Raw genomic sequence first — 21,157 nt, 5'->3', positions numbered from 1 at the left:
CTCGTCGACAAAGACCTCGTCTTCTTCTCTGGACGAAGACGACGTCTTCGTCTCGACGAAGATGACTTGTCTTCGTCGATCACTTCTCCCAGGAGAGCCGCCGGAAGAAGACCGTGCTGGAGAGGAAGAGCAATGGCCTGGAGGTCGCCGGAGAGGAAGAAACGCCACCGAAAAAACTCACTCTGAAAACTGGAAACCCTAGGGGGGAAAATGCTGTTTTTTAAAACTTGGGTTGGGGTGAAATTATAGTTTTTAGGGTTTAGGGGGGGCAAAAAATCAAATTTAAATTTATTTTTTATAATACAGACAAAATGACAATTTTACTCTTGAAACAGTTAATTTTAACTGTGCATGCGTGGGTAAATGAGATTTTCAAAGTTAACCGGAAGAAAACTTAAGAAATGCGCATACCTTGGATGGGAAATAGTCTTTTGGCCTATTAAATTAATAAAACTATGTGTATCTATTTTAATTACACAAATAGATATATACTTGATGTGTGTCATCATATGATTGGGAGATTTTAAATTAAAGATAAAGTAACACTTAATTACATAATAATATATATAAATATGTATTTATTTATATATTCAAAATTGATATACATAATATTATTTTTATTAAATTATTTTTTATTTTCCTAGGTAATTAGATATAATTATTTTATCCTTTTATTAAAATCACAAAACTATCATTAACAGTTTATGTGTATGTTATCAATATATAGTTACTAGTTTAAAATTTTTTCATTTGGATGCTTAAAAATATCAAAACTCCAACTAACATTAAAATATTTATTTCATTCAATTCTTTAAGGGTATACTTATTGTTTTTTAAACCATCAATGGCCAAATTGAAATTTTAAAACACCCTAGAACTTTTTTTCTAAATTTCAAAGAATCCTTTGAAATTTTTCATTAATATTATAATGTATCCCCAAATATACGTCATTTTGAAAAGGGATTGAAAATTTTTATGCAAAATAAACTTCTTGTACTCTCACTTAACGAAATTCACTAATAAAAATAGATAACATGTGAGAAACTGACTTTCTGAAACTTAAAAATATAGAAATTTATCATTTCAACAAACCTTGGGTTGGAAATAGTTTTTTGGCCTTCTATATTTTATATCAAATCTATTGGAAAACAAAAACATGTTATACAATTTTGTATAAATAAATTATACAATTTTATTTATAAATAATAATATATTATAATATGATTGAATAATTTTAAATTCATATATATAATTTTATTAACATTTTATGTCTGGTTCTCGAAACGTAGATAAAAGTGATAATTTGGTCAGCATTTGAGACTTTTATATAACTTTAAATTCTTGAAACATAGAGGCAATGATTTGAAAATTGAATTAGACCGATCTATTCAATCAGTTGAATCGGATATTAACTCTAAATTTAATCTAATTAATATAAAAAACTGATTTTACTATTTATTTGATTAAATCTACTTCAAAACCGATTTTAATTAGATTTGATTTTTAAATTTTAATTATTTTTAAATAATTTAATTATATTTTACCTTTTATTTTTCTTTCATTTAATCAATCAAATTATAAATTAATAAAATAATTAATTTAACCATCCATCTAATTTTAAAAATATTGGGCAGAAGGTTTACCCAACACCACCATAGACGGCTCTGGTTAAAAATAATAATATAATACAGTAAACTTTGACACTTTCATTTGACTGACCATTTTACTTTCTATACTAGACTTTTTCCTCCACTTTGTAGGGACCTTCTTATTCTCTTTCTTCTGGAAAATGTCACTAACTCTTTTTGTTATATTTATTTATTGTCCATTCTGTGAATGTGAATCACGAAAAGGGAGATAAATAAATAGAATCCCAGCTAGTGGGATTTGCTCTCCTCCCTATGTATGCGGCGGTTGTCAAGTATTCTTATTTATTCAGGCTTCTTGGAACACGTCAATGCCTCCACTACAATTTACTCTCGTTGCCAAGAAGTCAGCAATGGCTGGAGCAATTTCAATTTCTTAAAACTGCTGAATAGAAGAATATATTGCATCTGCTGATTGTCTTTCAAAGCCAGATCCCATTTTTCAAGTATATTAGATTTATCTTTATTGATCAATTAAACCTTTTTATAAACTAACATTAAATTATTTAATTATCCGATTTATTAAGTCAAAGCCATACATAATTAGTGTTAGCTCAGAAAATTTCTAACACAGAGAACCCACCACTCTGTTTCAAACCACATTTATTCAACTTTATGTTCTGATGGTGTACAACTTGTAATATTTTCAGGCCTGGTTTCAAGTTAGACAAGTAATATTACTGATAAGTTGGTTCATAGCTGGACAATGATTATTTTGTTCTAAACTGTTGCTATTTTATGAGGCTTTGAAGGAAAGAATTCTAGGTTGGCATTGCATCATCATTCTACATGCGTTCAAAATCATTGCTCAAATTGCTCTTACCTCTAGCAAGTGTTCTGGAAAACTCACTGTTTTGAACAGCCTTTTATTGGTTTCACTCAGACTTTCAGTTGCAGCAAATAAAACAGAAGCTGATGTTGTTTCACTCTGCATAAAGGTTTTAGAGCAACAAGGCTTGTTACTAAATCCCAGAACCAGAGGAAGACCTCTTGCAGTTATTAGGTTATAATGTGCAGGCAACATATCCTCCACGCTTCTTTTGCATTTGTCAACAGTCCTCCATGAGGGTGGATTTTGTGACAAGAGTGGAAAGGGATGGCATCAACCTGGGTAAGAGACAAATACCCGAATCCCTTTTTCCGTTTCCACACAGAAAACAACTCTCTTTCCCTGTCCACAACACAAAGATAACAGAGAATTCTCCTCCCCATGGAAAAATTTTTCTTTCCCCTTCCCCTCCTTCAAGGGAAAAATCTCTACCCTTCCCAATAATGGAATATTAAATGTCAAGATATATTTATAATAATTTAAAACTTTCAAGAGTAATTCAATATTTAAAAGTTTAAGTAATATGTAAAAGAGATGATGGACCGGGTATGTATTTATCCTTGTCCTAACCCCATCCCCGTTCCTATCGGAGAATCCCTTCCCCCGTTTGGAGAGAAATAAACTAGGGACCAAGTTTGGATAGCCAAATTGCCATCCTAAGTGTGATATGTGTTTTTTTCCCGGGATCACCTAGGCAAAAGCAATGTCCTGGCGTCAGGCACTTGCTGGACTTCCATGTGAGGTAAAGAACCAGTTTACACATCTATAACCTGCTATGAGCATTGGCTGTATATAAAACAGAAAATAAAATATGTAGTAAAGATTGAAGGTTTAGCCAAAACACAGACACAGCGATATAATTTAAGTAGGTGAAGCATGGTAACAATTTCCATAGAATTTCATGATCATAAATGTCAATGACATGATGATAGTTTCAAGTTGCCAAAAACTGCCCATCACAACCAGAGGTTGAGGGTTCTTCACACCAAAGAATGATTCTTGATTATGTATTGGAAATAAAAATCTATACAACCAAATTTTGAGATGTGAAACAAATCCAGTCATCCAAGAACAAGCACCTGTTGTTCTAGCATCTTGTGACCACTGCAGTCTTGCAGATCGGGCATGCATTTTTCTGTGCAAGCCATTGCTTTATACATTGAATGTGAAAGCTGTGTCCGCAATCTAGCTTGCCCATCTCGTCCTCTTGTTCATATTCCTCCTGTGTAGAACGAAATGTGCAAGCATATCAAACCAAACGAGATTCGAAGGACAAAGGATAGAGAGTATCACAGAAAGAAAAAATTCACCTGACAGATGGTGCATTTCTTATCAACATGGATTGGCAAATGAGATGATAAACCATTTGCTACAGAGTTCTTAAGTTTCCGAAGGCATTTTCCCATCTCATCTTCTTTCAATCCAGTATTCACATAGCCAATTCTGTCACCCAGCTCGAGCAATTCCTGTTTAGACACCATAATAAGAATATTGCCATTTCGGATCAAACAAACAAAGCAAAAAGTAATCAGCATACCTCATATGACATGTTGTCAACATCAAGTCTCCAGTCTCGAAAATGGTCATGAGAATCTAATCTTCCTCCCATCAGCAAACTATTTTGAAGCATCATTATCTGCACCCAGAAAACACCAATTTCAGTGAATCTTAAATACAACAAACCAAACATATACCAAATACTTCACAGGATAACAGCAGAAGCTGTTGAATTGCTTGGCTTCACATTCTCCCTTCAATTTCATCTCGCTTGTAATATCTTTATTGTATACTCTTCTGTAAATTAAGAATCTATCAAAAGTAGACAACTTCATCACCTAAACTACCGCAATCCCAGAAAGGGACAAGCTCCAAAATTCAAAAGAAGTAACATAATTTTGAAAGCAATCTGTAGTATGAAAATAAAAAGCTATTCCATAAATTGATCAAGGATTCCATATCAAAATACTTCACATTTGGCAAAAGAATCCAAAGAAGTTCCTTCAAACCCCCTTAAAGCTATAAACTAACAGGCAATATATGATGTGATGGAGAAATCAAATGCCTAACGGTGGCCATGTCAAATCATATACTAACACAAATTGGTAAAACCAACATAACTACACACCTCAGCAAGGCCATCAGGGGAAGGATGTCGGACATGACGATAGTACCGGGGTCCAAACAGGTCAATTTCCGGGTGTCCAAATCCAAAACCAGGGTCAGGATCCGGAAAGGGAAACCTCTCAGGAGTGACAGTCCGCCGCGGTATACAAGAAGAACGCTGCCAGGATTAATGGAGGAAACAGAAGCAAAATGTTAAAACAAACAGAAACAAAATAGTTTTCAAGAGGAGAAGAAAACAAATATATTAAAAAAGTTGAGGAGGCCAGTGTCACAGTACTCAAATACTAACAAAAAGCTCCGTAATGAAACTCCAAGTTTATAGGGGCTCCACAGGGGAACCCAAACGTCCAAGCATTTTAGTTTCGTTAGTAAATAAGCAAAACCAGACGTGTACGCACTTTGGAACTAATAAATTACATGATTTTAACTTTGGTTCCACAAATACACTGAATATTTCACCTCATAATAAATGAAAAATTAATGAAGAACCAATCAAGATTGAGAAAAAACATGAACTAAAAATATATATCGAAGGAAACGTATGGGTTCAATGACAAGGACAAACTGAGAATCTAGAGATGAATGAATGAACGAAGGAACAAATTAGGCCAACAACAAGTCAGCCAACATTTTTATATAGGCTAGAGGAAATTTGTATTTGAAAACTTCTTAAATGGCAATGGTACTGAAAAGGATATGAATTTTATTAAATTTGAATGCAATTTTTTTGCTTCTGGGAATTGTTTTGTTTGATGATAAACGAGGCAGGCAGATGTCAATATATATGAACAGTGAGTTTGATTGGCTAGTAAAATGTCTAGATTAAACTGAAACACACTTAAGAGGAAATTGTTTGAAGAAATGAAAATTAATTAACAGTAGAAATCTGGGAAAGGGTGAACTTTTTGCCTGCAAGAAAAAATATCAGAGTTCAGAGAGTGGCTTCATTGGAAAATGAACAGAAAATCTAGTTTGGACATCTTTAAGGATGAAAAATCAGATCAAGCTCCAAACTTGCCAATGAATTTGACCATACAAAAAACCAACAAACAAAAAAAATTCTTGATGGAATCCCATAAAAGAAAAAAATTCATCAGATGAAAAAATCTAAAACCCAGTTCCAACATCATCAGATGAATTCAGCATGCAAACTCAAAACTAAGCAGATTGCAGATTATGGGAAAAAAATTTGAACTTTACCTCCCTGTCCCTTTCCCTTTCCCTTTCTCTTTCTCTTTCTCTTTCTCTTTCTCTTTGGTTGACCTTCTCAGCATCAATCTTCCCTCTTCCAGAGGAAACATTTCTTCTGGCCACCACACAATCCACAGACCCAACAACTGCATCAGCTCCAGAGAACCCAATTCCAGGCCCACACCACACATCCTGAGCAACCATACAATTACCGCTACTGTTAGTAACAATATTATTATTACCATAACTCCCACCACCACCGTCATCACCACCACCACCACCACCACTTGAAGACCCCTTATTGCTGCAACTTCCAATCCTGAAAAAATTACTACTAGTACCACTACTGTTATCACAATTCTTGTTTACATTCTTTTGTTTCTTTTTCTTCACTTTCTTGCCATCCCAATCAGCCGAAGTTCTAATCACAGCAGGCAGAGAAACCTGCTGAGATGCAGCCGCTGTGCATCCAAACCCTCTGAATGTAGACTGAGTGAAGCTATTCAGCTTCTTCTTCGGGGTGGTGTTGGTACTGTTTGTGGAGTGAAAAAGGGCAGAAATTTTAGACTTAGAACGAGAGGATAGGGGTTGAATTTGTGGTGGATCTGCCTCAAAAACACTCATATCGTTTCCGGGTCTAGTTCTCCACCGTATGTGCTCTGCCATATCTCTAAACTTCCAGAGGATGAGAAGGAAGAAGCGATAAAGAAAGGACTTCTATTGTTTCTGATTGAGCTTCAACTTTAAAGCTTTAATCTTTAACACTTTAATTAATTCATTTGTTATTATTCTAAAACTAGGATGCTGTTAGGTGAGCGTATTTTGAATTTTCATTTTTTGTCTTTTTATTGAAAAATGAAACAAAAATAATTTGCCTAAATCAAACAGTAGTTTGAGTTTGAGTCTTTGGGAACATTGGAATCTGTAAACTGACATTTTACTTTTGATCTGTTTCACATTACTGGTTTTGTAAGATAAGTCTGATGCTTAATGCTTAACAATCCAATAATTCCAAGCAAAAGCTTTCTCTTTTTGTGTCTTTATTAGTGTTGCTTTTATTATTATTATTATTATTTTATTTCACAGCTTTCTTGATAAGGCTTTGGGTTCAGAATAGTGGGGTCAGGATTGTCTTTTCCTCTAAACAATAATTTGCAATCTTTTTTAATTTATAAAACACATATTTTTATACATAAATATTTCAAATAATATGATAATTTATTTATTGTAATTTTCATTGAATTATAGGTTTTTTTTTTGGCATGAAAAAAAATGATAAAAAGAGTTTATAATTTGGTTCAAACAAATGTTCAAAAGTTTATATTTACGATTATGTTATTTATTTTTGAAAAAATATTTAAAATAGAAATGTTAATGACGATCATATAAAATGTAATATTTAGTAAGTTTTAAGAGTTTCTCTTGGATGGTTCTTATAGTTGCGTTAGTTTTTTATATTTATAAGATAAAAATGAAGAGTTATAAATAAATTTTGTATTACAGATTTCATAAATACAAGTATAATTCTAAAGATTTATTTTATTCTAATTATATAAATAAGATAATTACATGATTTTGATTTGATAAGGCGTATTTTTTTTTTTATAAAAACAAAATAAAATAGAATCAAAGAAAGTCTCATAAATACTAGAGTTCAATCGTTAAATAGAAATTTTCTTATTATCTTTTAGTTATGAGACTTTTGTTTACATTTTAGCTTGATTTCTGAGTTGATGATGTATACGATTGCGATTATTTAGTTTGTCATTACATAATCGTTTTTTGAATGTCAATTCTTTTGAATTTAAACAAAGAGGTTTACATTATAACATGTTAGATTGATAGGGGTAGGATGTAACCGAGTTAGATTTGATTTATGGGGTAAGTGTGATTGAAATTGAAAGGTGCCCTCAAAAAAGTTTCAAGGTCAAAAATCACAGTTAGTGTTGAATTGTAACCAAACTTGTGGCATCCCATTCCATTAAGCAAACAAATGGTTGCAATCATGTGGGGGCATAGTACTAGTGAACTTTAAATTTTAGTGAAGAAATGACTTCAATCAAAAGCATCCAATGGTGGGCATTCATTCACCACCACACTCAATTTCTTCCTCCTCTTTTTTTATTTTTATTTTTTTTTGTAATTTTATTTGTCACCCTAATCATCATTCGAATTTGTTTTTAACTTTTGTATAATATGATTAGATAATTTTAAATTTTAAATAAAATAATATTAATCACATAATGATATATCATTTATATATTTAAATTAAATAAAAATATATAGACAAATAGTATTGCTTAAATTAATTCAAACAGAACGAAATTAAGGAAGGCAAAGTTACAAAAAATATGATAATGAACCATCATAAACAGCAAGAATTAAAGACAAATTGAGAGCTTATTTTATGTTATAATGCCCCACCTGCTTAATATTTTATATAAATTATTTTGTGGAAGATGAATTCCATTTTGTAATTCAATAGGAGGATAAGATTGTCATGTGATTAAAGCTGTAAATTTAAATTATTAATGCTGATTAAGTTAGGGATTATCAAGTTGCAGAGGATTTGTTATATATATTTTTCGAGTAATAAAATTATGTCTTCCCAATTTGAAAATTTCAATCGAGAATCCAAATAATGTGTTATATATTGATTAAACAATTTAATCAAGATAATATATTATTTAAATATTTTTAAAATCGAATTGCTAGTCAAGCCAAGGTTCAATCGGTTTAACCTATTCCTAAATTATTATATATTTATCAAATAATATCAAATATTTATCACATTTTTAAATATAAAATATATAAAACATATTTTTAATATATGTTAATTAAATAATCTTACAATTAATTTAATCAAAATCTTACACATTGTAACTCTTTTAAATTTTAATAAGATAAAAATTGTGTAATATTATGTAAATTTGATTTTGTTAGCTTTAAATAGTTTTTCTAGTTTAATGGGTTTAATCAAATTTTAAATAAGTTAATATTTATATATAGACTGAATGAGATTATAACGGTTTAACCAATTGAATCAATTGATTCGATCTGATTTTAAAAGCACTGTTTAAGATTATAGCATTACTCATTTTTCAATTTTATAGGTTTTGGTAATTAGAATATTAAGAAAAGGTAGATGATTAGGAATTGGACTACGCAGAAGTTGCAAATAATAAGATTAATGATGGAGGTGGGTGAGGAAGAAATGGCCTAATTAACTATAGATATGTACTTGTAATCTACCAATGCTTGAGTTGGAATTTATCAAGCCAGAAAAGGATTTCAAAATCAAAGTTTCCATACGCAAATGTTTGTATATTAACTGATATAAACAAGTTGATGTATCATCGCATAATAGAAAATTTTTTAATTATAAACTCAACACATAAGTTTAAGAGTATCTAGACCGTAACAAGTTTACAATTGGGCAATTTAACAATAAATTTGTGTTATATGAAAAATGTCTAAAAGAAAAATAAGGTAAATTTTTATTTTTTTTAATATTATTGATTAAATAATAATTTTATTTATAAAATTAACTGATTTTATTAATTTTAATAACTCAAAAATAAATATTTTAATTTTTAAAATATAATTGATGAATCTTAGAAAAAAGAGTAAACTTTTGGTTGGAAAAAATCCTTTTACCTAAGTTTTACAATTCATACTTATACATATATTATGCCAATGTTAGTAGCCATGCAATTCATTATGAGTTATGTATTAAATTACAAGTCAAGTCAAGTCAAGTCAATTCTTCTTTCATATCTAGAATATTAATTTAATAATTTGTGCCAAAAATAACATATATTTTAAATTCCTATTATTTCAGATGAATCTACAGTAAAAAAATTTTAAATAACAGAGTTGAAAGGGGCATTTCAATTTTCAAGTGGCCAGCGAAGCGGGGTGATTGAGGTGGAGTAGCATGGAAAATAGAAAAAAGACAGAAAATTCTTTAAAAAAAGACTTTGGGAAAGCAAAAGCCAATGAAAAATCTGAAAATGAACAGAAATATTATTTTATAGAGATGCGTGTAGAAAAAAATTGGAAGGGAACAAGAGTTTGTAGTTTTGTTTGTTCGTTGGGCAAGCCTGATGACTCTTCTTCTTCCTCTTTCTTCTTTGACTTCTTTTTTCTTTCCTTCTACTCATTCCCCTTTGCTTTTCTTTTTTTTAATTCATGGAGATTTGTGTATTCCCATTTGATTTATTGTTTTTTAATTATACAAAGTGACAAACTAACTAGACTTTTTTTTAGCATAAGCCATTTAAGCTTTCGGGTGGATTTAAATAAAGCAAAATCCATAAAAGAACCTATTCGAATTTGGATGGATGACAAAAAAAGAATATTTAAAGAAAAAATTTATATTAAAAAACCAAAAAATATATGAATTTAATTTTTTTTAATAATAAACATCATAAAATTTTAATTTATTTGATTTAATAATTATAAAATTTAGAATTTAATTTACTCAATATAATTGATTTTGTCTCGAAAAACAGTTTAACTGAAAAAAAATCTTTTTAAAAAAAATTGATGAACAATGGTTCATGAAAAAGAAGAATAATAAAAGAAAAGAATTGTTAAAAACAGAAAATTGATAAAAAAAGATTTAAAATGTTGTTAAAAGAAGTCATTAAAAATGTTATTAAAGAGATAAATTTTAGTATTGGGGTCAATCGTACTTTAATGTTAATATCGATCACAAATCAAGTTTAAGCTCAAAAAATTGAAATTGTTTGAGTTGGAATTTGACTCCTTCGAGTTAAACCATAATCGAAACTACTCATTATTTAATTTATATATATTCTCAACTCTAGTTATCAATATTAAGTTTGATGAACAAAAATTAACAACATTAGAAAATGTCTTTATGTGGGCATTTTTTTATACATAATTTATGTATATAGATTATATATCATTATATGATTGGATATCATTTAATTTTCAATTCAAAGTCAATTAATTATATAATAACATATTAACTGTGTATATAAATTATATGTTAAAAATAGATGTACATAATTTTATTATTTTTTAAAATACGACCTGAATTTTCATAGTGGTAGAATACACTGAAGGGAAGAATTTTATAGATTCTTAACAAAATTCTATAAGGAAGAAAACATTATTTGGATTTTCTTATAAAATTCAAGATTCGAGACATTCAAAGTGGTAAATGAATAATTTAATATAAATTTCAATAATAATCACTAGAATTAACTTATTAATTTAAGGAATAATAAAACTTTTTTGATATATAAAATAGGTAAATAGATAATATATTATTATATGATTAAGTGATCTTGAATTAAAGATAAAATAACATCTAATCATATGATTACATATCATTTGTATACTTATTTTATATACTCAAAATAAGTACATATAATATTGTCCTTTAAGATAATGATAAAATTAGGGTATGATGCATTTTGAGCTCCGTTTTGATCGGATCTAATGTCAAATGGTTTTTAATCAAATTTAAGTCTAAATTTTACAAATTGCATCGAGCTCAAAGTAAAATAAAGAAAATAATTTGAAGAGCTTGCGTTCACACTTGTTTAAACTTAATTCAGAAAGAATAAACCCTAAATATTATGACTATTCTTCTTTGTAGGAGACTATTTGTTGAACAGACATGCATGATAGAAAGAAAAAAAAAAAAGCAAGATTAAATTACAAATTTCTTGCTGGCTACAACAAAATCTACACTGAATGAAAAGCTTAAAATTGCTGTGAAATTGCAAGGCAAAATGATGAATGCGAGAGCTTGACCTTGATATCATAATTCAAGCTGACACATTTTGCATGATTTGTTTGTTTGTTTGTTTGGGTCCCAAGAAAAGAAAAGAAAAGAAAAGAGAAGGAAAAAACGTTTGCTTGGATTGGATACCACTAATCAAGGCAATTGTCTCTTTCAGGAAAATCAGCTGTCCACCAATAAAAGTATTAATAAATTTATGACTTTTGCGATAAAGCCAACAAGAAATTTGGAACTCCCAATAGAACAGCCCCCTCATTTTGGAATTCCTCCTACTCTTCGTCACGCGCTTCAAATTTATCAAAACTTCACACTGTCATGTCTTGGGATTAAAGAAACAATTTCTCCATACAAATATGTCCATTTTTCTATAATGAATTTTATATATATTCGCCCTGTCGAGAAGATTTTCGAAATTTGTTATATATCCATTAAAAAAAAAAAACTTTTTTCTCACTTGGGATTATCAAGTATTTCCAAATTTATGAAATGATTAGATTTGATAGAGAAATAGTTTGAGTGATAAATAAAATGAAACTTTTATACATAAAAGAGTATAAATTTTTCTGATAATATATTAAGATCAAACTTTTAAAGTATTTGATTCAGTAATTGTGAGATCAATCACTAGTTTAATAATTTATTTTATTTAGTATGATTGATTTTGATCTAATATAATATTTTAACTTAAATAAAATTTTTTGTTAAAAAATTTTAGATCTTTTTTATTTAATATAATTGATTTCAATCTAACGTAACAATTTATTTTTATAAAAAAAAAATACTTTTATTTCGCCGTAATCAAAACTTCGAGCATGACTATTTATAATTTATAAAAGTTGATGCAATAATGCTGTAAATGGGAAAACGTGTTAATGGGGTTGAGAATTAATTGGGAATTGAAAGCTGTAATTTGATGGAAAATAATAAGGATTATAGTGTGGGAGGGAAGAACATGGCGGGAAGACATTAAAGACTTAAAAATGTGCTACTTACAGAAATGGGCCCGTAATTAATACTGAAGAATGACTTAAATATCAAGATTAATACTCATAATTAAAGTGATTTAAAATCTAATTGCCATTATAAGAAATAATTGTGGCAATAATCAGGATACGCCATCAAAAGACTCAAAAATGAAATAAATGAATAAGACGACGTTGGTAAATGAAAGTGAGTTATAAAGAGTTTCTTTAGATTTTTTTTATAAATAAAATTATGTATATATATTTTTATACATAGATAATATATTAATATGTGATTATATTATTTTAAATTAAAGATAAAGTAACAATCAATTATATGATGACATATTATCTGGATACCTAAACTATATATATAAATAATGTATACATAATATTATTTTTTAAATTAATTTAGGATTAGAATATTTATTGATTTTCATTGTATTTTAAAATGGGAAGGATAAAAGGACTACTGTAGGATGAAGGGATGATGGTTTTCTAACCCGAAAGTATTAGATAGTGTTCTCAAATATTATTTTACTTCTTGATGAAGTTCGATGATGTTCGAGCTTAATTTGTTGATAGACGTTTGATTTAAACTTGATCTAGACGGCCCAAAAGTATAAGAGAATATGTTACATAATATTTTAGAAGCTTTTAGAATATTTTCAACTAAATAGATGGACAATGCTTATAGTTTTTAGTAAATAATTGGATATATAAATGATATGTCATCATATGATTCAATTATTTTAAATTAAGGATAAAAAAACACTCAATTATATAATGATATATTATATAAATATTTAATTACATATTCAAACTGTGCACAAATATCACTACTCATGGATTAGTAGAGAGTATTTCTAAAACTCTTACAAGCAATCGACTTGTAGTAGGATTCCTACTGTTACCAAGATAGTTCTAAGGGGCCATTTGGTTCATGGTTAATGAAAATTATCTTGATAATTTATTTTTTATTACTTACATTATCTTATTTGATTTGTCAATAATAAAATATTACAGTAATATTCTATTATTAATTGTGATGTGACAGGTAATATATATGGTAATCTGATTATCACCTTCATCATAAGTATAATTAGATATTATTTTATTTTTAATTTAAAATATATATTTATATGATAAAATATAATATATATATATATACTCAATTGTGTATTCAAAACTTTATAGATGTAGTTTTATTGGTTTTACGGAAATGAGAGGACCATCAAGGCCTATCATTTATTACCAAACCCATAAAAACTTCTTTTCAGGGCATACCCAGCCCAGAAGTAGCATATATTGGGCCGGCCCGGCCTATTTGCTGTTTGCTTCTTTGCATGTTCTTTTCTGTCATATCGATATTGGTCTTCCTTGAGAAAAATTGGTGTTGATTAAATATTGTTGAAGCCTAAAACCCTAGCAAGGATTAGAGGGCTATGAAACGAGCTCTGTTTTACACTCGCAATTTTCTTCTGTTCCCACCCAAATTCAACGCCAGTCGTACAATTTCACTTGTTCAACACGGTTCTCCAGCCCCTCCCACAGTCAGGTTCTACACACCCGAGTCTAAATCATCCAATTTCGCCCAAACCCAGAACAATAATGGCGCTAGAGGCGTTGAGGACGTTAGCAACGAAGGTAAAACTGGAACTTGTCCTCTGTTTGGTTGCCAAGAAAGTTGATAGAGAGAAGAACTAACCAGTTTACTTGTGGGTTTTCAATATTTTTTATTTTAATAATCTAGAGGTGTGTTTGGGAGCTTTTAAATTGCTTTTAAACCGTTAAAAGCACTTCTTGAAGTATTTTTTTGGAAAAAAAGAAAAACTAACTTGAAGTTAGAGATGGGCGCGAATGCCTTAATCCCCATTTACTTTTCTGCAGGAAACCTTTCTTCTCCGATGCGGAGATGACAGAGAATCACTGTCCCCTTCCTCTTCATCAAGGAAAATTTCCCCATATTTTTCTCTCTTCATTCGAAAAAAAAAAGAATGTTTATTAGGATTTAAGAGTTTTGTGAATATGTAAGAGAGGGCTTAAATTGGTGAGGTGATGGGACTGGTCGGAGAGTATAGATCCCTGTCTGGACTACTGGGATTTTAGTCATCTACGGTCTCTAGTCTTGTCTTTTCTGGGGAGTTCTCTACTTTACGGGGGAGACTGACAGAAAACCAGTTTCGCGAACTGAATTGCTATCTCTATTTAAAATGGTTGATGTGTTAGTCCTTCTGTTAAAAACCATTTTTGTTAGAAGTGCTTCCTTAAAAAACGTTTCCAAGGAGTCGTATGTTCTTTTTATTCATGGCTGCTTCTCTATTGTACTTGTTTATGAAGCTCTATGTTACCATGTATGTTGACTCATTGTGAAATTGTTCTGCAAATAGAGCTTAAAAGGAGACTAGACAAGTTCTTTGAGGGACATGAGGAGGCAATCCCATCAATCTTTGAAGCCATATTGAGAAGGAAGTTAGCAGGAAAGCATGAAGAGAGTGATGATGAATTGATGGAAGAAATTGGACACAAAAATTCAGATGAAGCTGATGCCAAAGATGCAGAAGAAGACTCTGATTCTGAGCAAGATTGAAAAGAAGAGTTATCCAGCAATCTGTACTGTATAATCCACTAATGTTTTGTTCGTGTTTATGACCGCTAACATTTTTGTTAGATTTTGATGCATACTCATCTTGTTTTTAATTTATAAATGTAAAATCATTAGGAATAATTTTTCATATTTATAAACATTATTCTTAATATTATTTAATTTTTATTTAATTATCAAAACCTTAATCAACCTGTTCATCGTATCAACGCCCGATTTGTATGAATTTATTCTTAAAAAAATAGGCAAATTGACTCTGAATAACTTTGAAACAATTAAATTCATAGGTAAAATTAGAGTAGATATAAATCGAGTTTATTTGAGTTCAAGCTTGAGTTTGACTTGAATGGATTTAGTTTAAAAAACTTTGAGTTTAAAAGTTTAATATTTTTCAATTTCAAACGTAGGTTTTAACAATGTAAGGCTCGTAAAGCTTACAAACCTTAAAAATTTGATACAAAATAATATTATTTCGATTAATATACATTAAAATGATATCATTTTAATAATAAATCGAGCTTAAAGCTCGAATTTGAGTTTAATTCATTTGAAACGAATCGAGTTTGAGTTTCTTTGAAGTGAGTTAGATGAGTTGAAGTTTGGTTCTATAAAAATCAAATTAAATTTGAGTTTGATTCAATTCAAATTTATCTTAAGGTAAAATGCAATGGTAATCACTAATTTTGCTTAATAAATCAAAGCAAAAAATGAATTTTTCTCATCAAATAATTTTAAAATTATAATTAAAACCTAAATCTGATACTGTACAATTTAAAAATGTAGAGATTTATAAAGAATTTATAATAATAATAAACCAAAAAAAAAAAAAAAAGAGTAAAGCCCCTACCTAATCCAGCCAAACAAGCCCTTAAGCTAGTGATAAAATTCACAAACCCCTTTATCTAAAACCCTAGCAAGCAACAATGAGACGAACTCTGCTGAAAAATGCTTCTCTCTTTGCTCGAAACCCTCTGCGCAGTCCAAACCCTAACCCAGCAATCCTCCCACTCGCTGCTTCGGCTCGGTGTCCACTCAGACTCTACTCGGCCGACTCAAATGACTCCTCCAATGACCAAGGCCTCCCGGCCCCTGTTGCTGAATCCACATTGGCAGCTCAAACCCAGAAGAAGGACGTATCTCTCGACGTTCCGGATGTGAGTAACAAAGGTAAAAAAGTTTATATTTTGTGTTTTAAATATGTTTGGTTGGTGGGAAAATGGAGGAAAGTTAGAGACCTAGTTTTCTGGGTCTGATTTATTTTTACTGAATCCGAAACTTGTTCTGGTGAATTTTTTTCACTACGATTGATTAAAGGTTTCTGGGTTTGTTTTATTTGCGTATTTCTGAAATCTATTACGGAAAAACTGAAGCTTATATTGAAAAAATGTTGTACTGGAGTTTTGGGTTTTAAGTTAAATGTGATTTGATGAGTTCGTTGTTTGATATCAGAGCTAAAAATGCGGGTTGAGAAGTATTTTAAAGGAGATGAAGAGGCATTGCCAGCTATTCTTGAAGCTATATTACAGAGGAAGTTGACAGGGAAGCACTATGAGACAGATGATGAGTTGGTGGAAGAATTGCAGATGAAACCACTAGATGATGTCAAGGACAAAGAGTTTGAATCAGATTTTGAGGAGTTGTATGAGACTGATGAGGAGATTGATGATTTGTATAATGCAAGGGATTATGTTATGAAGAAGATGGTGAAGGATGAATACTTCAACATGGATGATAAGAAGTGGGATGAGATGATTAGTGAAGCAGTTCAGCATGGGTATATGAAAGACACGAGAGAATGCGAGGCAATTCTTGAGGATATGCTTAGCTGGGACAAGCTTCTGCCAGGTACTTCTTTGTGTGACTTTCTGATTGCAGTGACATCTCATATTATGTGGTTCTTGAAACAATGTGTTTATTGTATTGTTTTTTTGTAGATCAGTAACAACTCTCAATGATTTTCTGTTGTTCAGGTTTGCTTCAAAATGTTTCTGAGAATGCTTGTGATGTTTCAGAGTGGATGTTGTGTTGCACAAGCAATTTTTTATGCAATAATGCCAATATGCTTGTTGAAAGACATATATGGGAAACAATAGAAACTTCCTGAGAGGACTATTAAAATCAATTGGACTTGTTAATAATATCACATACCATAATATAGATGGAATCTGTGAAAGCCTTTCAATTAGTCTCAATTATTGCCCGGATCTCGCAGTTTAGTTATTGTTACTTCAATGGTTATAATAATCCTTGGCCATCTAAAAATGTGAGGTCTTGAAAAAAATTATGAAGTATGAACTATGGGGTTACTCTTAACTAGTATTGCTGGGGAAAGGTTAAAATAGTTAAAAATATTACGAGGCAAGAAGGTAACTTAGGCTGTATCTGCAATGAAAACGTGCTATAATCTATTGTGTAAAAGATGAGATATGTGGAGGAGTCACGTTGTCATCAGAGGGACCCAAGACATCTATGGCATGTTGTGATATTCCACATCTTTTTGTTAATAATAGTAGTGCATTGTGTTGATCAGAATGTGAATTCTGAAGAGATTGATATAATGAATTGTAGATTTCTGATGTGATTGTTAATCTCTCTGTTGTCAACATGATGGGTGTCCATTGTGAGTCCAGTCACATATGTGTACCTGAGAATAATGCCTGTTTTGAATCCCTCTTCCATCTTCTCGTGTAACCTTCAGTGATTCTAGTTGCAGCTTTTACCTCTTCTCCATATCATGCTCTTCTTGTACTATTTTCCACCATGATCTATATATTTGTCATATCCCATTAAACTATTTTCTTTCGACAAGTTTATAAGTCTAAGTTTGTGATTGCATGAAAGTATTTGCTTATTTTTAAAAAAAAATATTTTTTGCTAACTTTCAAATTTTTATGACATGGTAGTTGCTTAATCCACTTTGTATTTGGATTGTCTGGATTTTTCTCAAATTATAATTTTTTTGCCAGATGATATCAAGAAAAATGTGGAGGAGAAGTTCAATGAGCTGGGGGATATGTGTGAAAGGGGGGAGCTTGAACCTGAACAAGCATATGAGCTGTTTAAGAAGTTTGAGGATGAGATTGTATCTGAATACATGAAAAAGGTCGACGCAGAGGGTCCGCCACAGTTTGATTTAACTGCAGAGCCAGACATGAAGAAGGACATTGATGACCCACCGGGAGAGGGGCCAATCCTGAGGTGGCAAACACGGGCCATTTTTGCTCCTGGTGGTGATGCCTGGCATCCCAAAAACAGAAAAGTAAAAATGTCTGTCACTGTGAAAGAGCTCGGCCTTTCAAAACATCAATTCCGTTGGCTGAGAGAACTAGTCGGGAAAAGGTATCATCCGGGAAAAGATGAGCTTACTATCACCAGTGAGAGGTAAAGTCAATAACTCACTAACATTATCACATTTTTTCTTAAAATGAAAATTTACATTGATAGTGTCAGTCCTTGAGAAATTAGTGAGAAAAAAATACTTTGCTCCTGTTGCCAAATTTTCTGGTATTGTGTTCAAATGAGTCCTTTCCTTCAGAAAGATTGGCCTATTTTTTTTTTTTTTTTTAATTTTACAATATAATACTTCACAAAATGACACTCTGCCCTACTGCAGCTTTAACAATAATAATACTTCCCAAATAAACTTGGTGGCAGCATCTTATGCATTGTGTGCAGTTGAAAATATATCTATGAAATGATATCTTTTGCAGGTTTGAACACCGAGAGGAAAACCGAAAAGATTGCCTTAGGACTCTCTTTTCCCTGATAGAGGAAGCTGGGAAAGCAAACAAGATGGCGGAGGATGCTCGAACTTCTTATGTGAAGGACAGACTCAGAGCTAATCCAGCATTTATGGAAAGGTTGTGTGCCAAGAAGATGAGATCACAAGGATCTAACTCTGTGAATGCATGAGATTTGAATAGCAATCACATGGAGAAATAAAATTACAGGTTAAGGACTTCCGATTCTGGATATGAATTCGCAGCAGTTTCTGTTTCTTGCAATTTTATGGGCATAACATCTTTCCTGTAGTTTTTGCTGGGATCAATATGCATTTTTGCATGCTGATATCAGTCCTTGTGGTTAATTAACCACAAAGATACATTTTTTATTAGCAGTATGCAATGTCATTATTTGTTCTTTAAGTTAAAAGGATTCTTCCATGTATATTATTCTTCAATATAGATTTTTACTAAGGCAGTGCCAAAGAGAGCAAGGGCTTGAAAAAATTATGAAGTTGCTATAGATCTGTCATATTTTCATGGCACAGTGCCTCTTTCTGAAGTTAAGGAGTGTAGTCAAGTAACATTGCTTTTAAAATTCTTTTTGCTGTAAAAACCAACTAGAAATTGGTCCTATCGATCAAGTTCAGGTCGAGAAAGAATCTTGATCCTGGATGGGCAGTGTTAAAGATAAGGAGGGCTATCATTATGTGACATTCTGCAAGAATCTATTTGAAAACTAAACAGATAAAAGTTGAAAAGAGAAATATACAAGTGAAGAAAAGAATTCCAGCTAGCTAAGATTCTGCATAGATTTGTTTATTACAAAATAAAATGACTTGGACTAGAGTCAAGATGCCATACTTTAAAAGTATGAAAGCACTGAAAATAAGAGGTGCAGTAATACTTGGGGAATCAAGCATGTCTAAAGCATTCTTAGACTTGTGTGCCAAGTTGTGCAAAAGTAAACAGCAAGTCTAGTAATGGGGCAAAGAAGAAACTGCAAATTCATAAAGCTGACGAAAGAAACCCTCCCAAGTTCTCCAGGATGGGATTTTTCACAGGCTCAGATACATCGCAAAATCCAAAAAAATGAAAGACTGTTTGTAGTAGCATTATCATTATGCAGTTTTGTTACAGTAGCAAAAAAAATGAAAAAAAGCAGACTTCTCCTTGAAGACCAAGTAAAGGAAAAATACCCAGATAAACATATGAAGCAAAGGCCTCCCACTTCTTGTACTTTTACACACAGAAAAATTTGCAAATGCTGTGGGAAAATTGTGGAGTTTGCTTTTGGTGCTTGTATGTTGTGCATTTGTTGCCCTCTTTCTCTCTTGTGGTGTTGCGTCAAGCTACCATGCATGGTTGGATGGCGAGTTGCGAAGCGATTAACTCGTAGCGCTTGTTGTGGCTGTGATAAGATTTTTGCAACATATTCTTCATTTTCAGATATTGATTCTGATAGTTTGCCATGTAGATCACATACTAACTGTGTCAAAGAGTTGGATGCTCAAAGAAAATAGGATAGAATGATGAATAGGCATAAATAGTTGCTGTGTCTAAGGCAAGCTTCTAGTTCAATTCTGAGTTTTACCAGTAGTTCAGTCTCATCAATTTTTAATTTTTTTTGTAACACTTCTGCATTACATAAAATTCAATTCCTTATTTTGGTCATTAGGGTTATGATGTTTCAGTAATTTTTTCATACTTTTGCAACCTAACAAACAGAATACAGCTTAGCATAAAAAGAGATAAATGCCCATTAATTATAACATATGGTTGCTTCTGTAAAAGATGGAGGAAGAATGTTTGGTTTGCTGTGGATTTTCCTACAGAAAGAAATTGGGACGCATAGAGGCTTCGGATGTAAATTGTTCTCTGAAATGAGAACTTATATTTTTTAAAATCTTTTTCAGATCAATTTTCATAGTAAAAAATTGAAAAATTGAAAAAGTTTTCGATATGAAGAATGGGAATTGTTAGAGATGGATTCAACCTAAACGGGCTCAAATGAGTCAAACTTAAGTTAAGGTAAACCTAATTAGTAGATTCATTTTATTTAATGATTTTTTGTTTCTTTATGTTCAACAACTCCTTCTCTTAAAAAAGAATATCATTTGAAAATTTAAGAGGTTGAATAGGGTTATAATATAAACTTGAAAATTGGAATTTTTTAAGGTTAAGTATGAAAATGGGATATTGCCAATATCACAATGTTCATTTTTTCATCTCTTTCCATGTGTTTTATGACTTCCGTCTGTGTTTCCATGCTGCATTATAAAGTGCCACTCAACCTTCT

The 21,157-nt window shown here is 31.1% G+C and overlaps 3 protein-coding genes across 3 annotated transcripts; 2 read left to right on the top strand and 1 right to left on the bottom strand.

Moving 5' to 3' along the window:
* Window positions 1–3,332: 3,332 nt before the first annotated feature.
* LOC123204886 lies at window positions 3,333–6,565 on the bottom strand. The gene is made up of 5 exons (XM_044621691.1): window positions 5,800–6,565; window positions 4,601–4,756; window positions 4,013–4,111; window positions 3,786–3,941; window positions 3,333–3,697 (listed from the first exon to the last, which is right to left on the bottom strand). The coding sequence occupies exons 1-5, from the start codon at window positions 6,454–6,456 to the stop codon at window positions 3,563–3,565; spliced, it is 1,203 nt and encodes a 400-aa protein (XP_044477626.1). The 5' UTR covers window positions 6,457–6,565; the 3' UTR covers window positions 3,333–3,562.
* Window positions 6,566–13,903: 7,338 nt separating this feature from the next.
* On the top strand, window positions 13,904–15,259 carry LOC123204706. Its single transcript, XM_044621499.1, has 2 exons — window positions 13,904–14,178; window positions 14,922–15,259. Exons 1-2 carry the CDS (start codon window positions 13,977–13,979, stop codon window positions 15,119–15,121), a joined length of 402 nt encoding a protein of 133 aa, XP_044477434.1. The 5' UTR covers window positions 13,904–13,976; the 3' UTR covers window positions 15,122–15,259.
* A 739-nt stretch (window positions 15,260–15,998) lies between these two features.
* LOC123204925 lies at window positions 15,999–19,332 on the top strand. The gene is made up of 4 exons (XM_044621740.1): window positions 15,999–16,303; window positions 16,586–16,981; window positions 18,103–18,517; window positions 18,847–19,332. Exons 1-4 carry the CDS (start codon window positions 16,060–16,062, stop codon window positions 19,046–19,048), a joined length of 1,257 nt encoding a protein of 418 aa, XP_044477675.1. The 5' UTR covers window positions 15,999–16,059; the 3' UTR covers window positions 19,049–19,332.
* Window positions 19,333–21,157: the final 1,825 nt, after the last annotated feature.

This window comes from Mangifera indica, chromosome 20 (assembly GCF_011075055.1).
Source record: "Mangifera indica cultivar Alphonso chromosome 20, CATAS_Mindica_2.1, whole genome shotgun sequence".
NCBI classification, from domain to species: Eukaryota; Viridiplantae; Streptophyta; class Magnoliopsida; order Sapindales; family Anacardiaceae; genus Mangifera; species Mangifera indica.
Note: the sequence above shows the minus strand (reverse complement) of the source record. Positions and strands in the feature narration are given on the sequence as shown.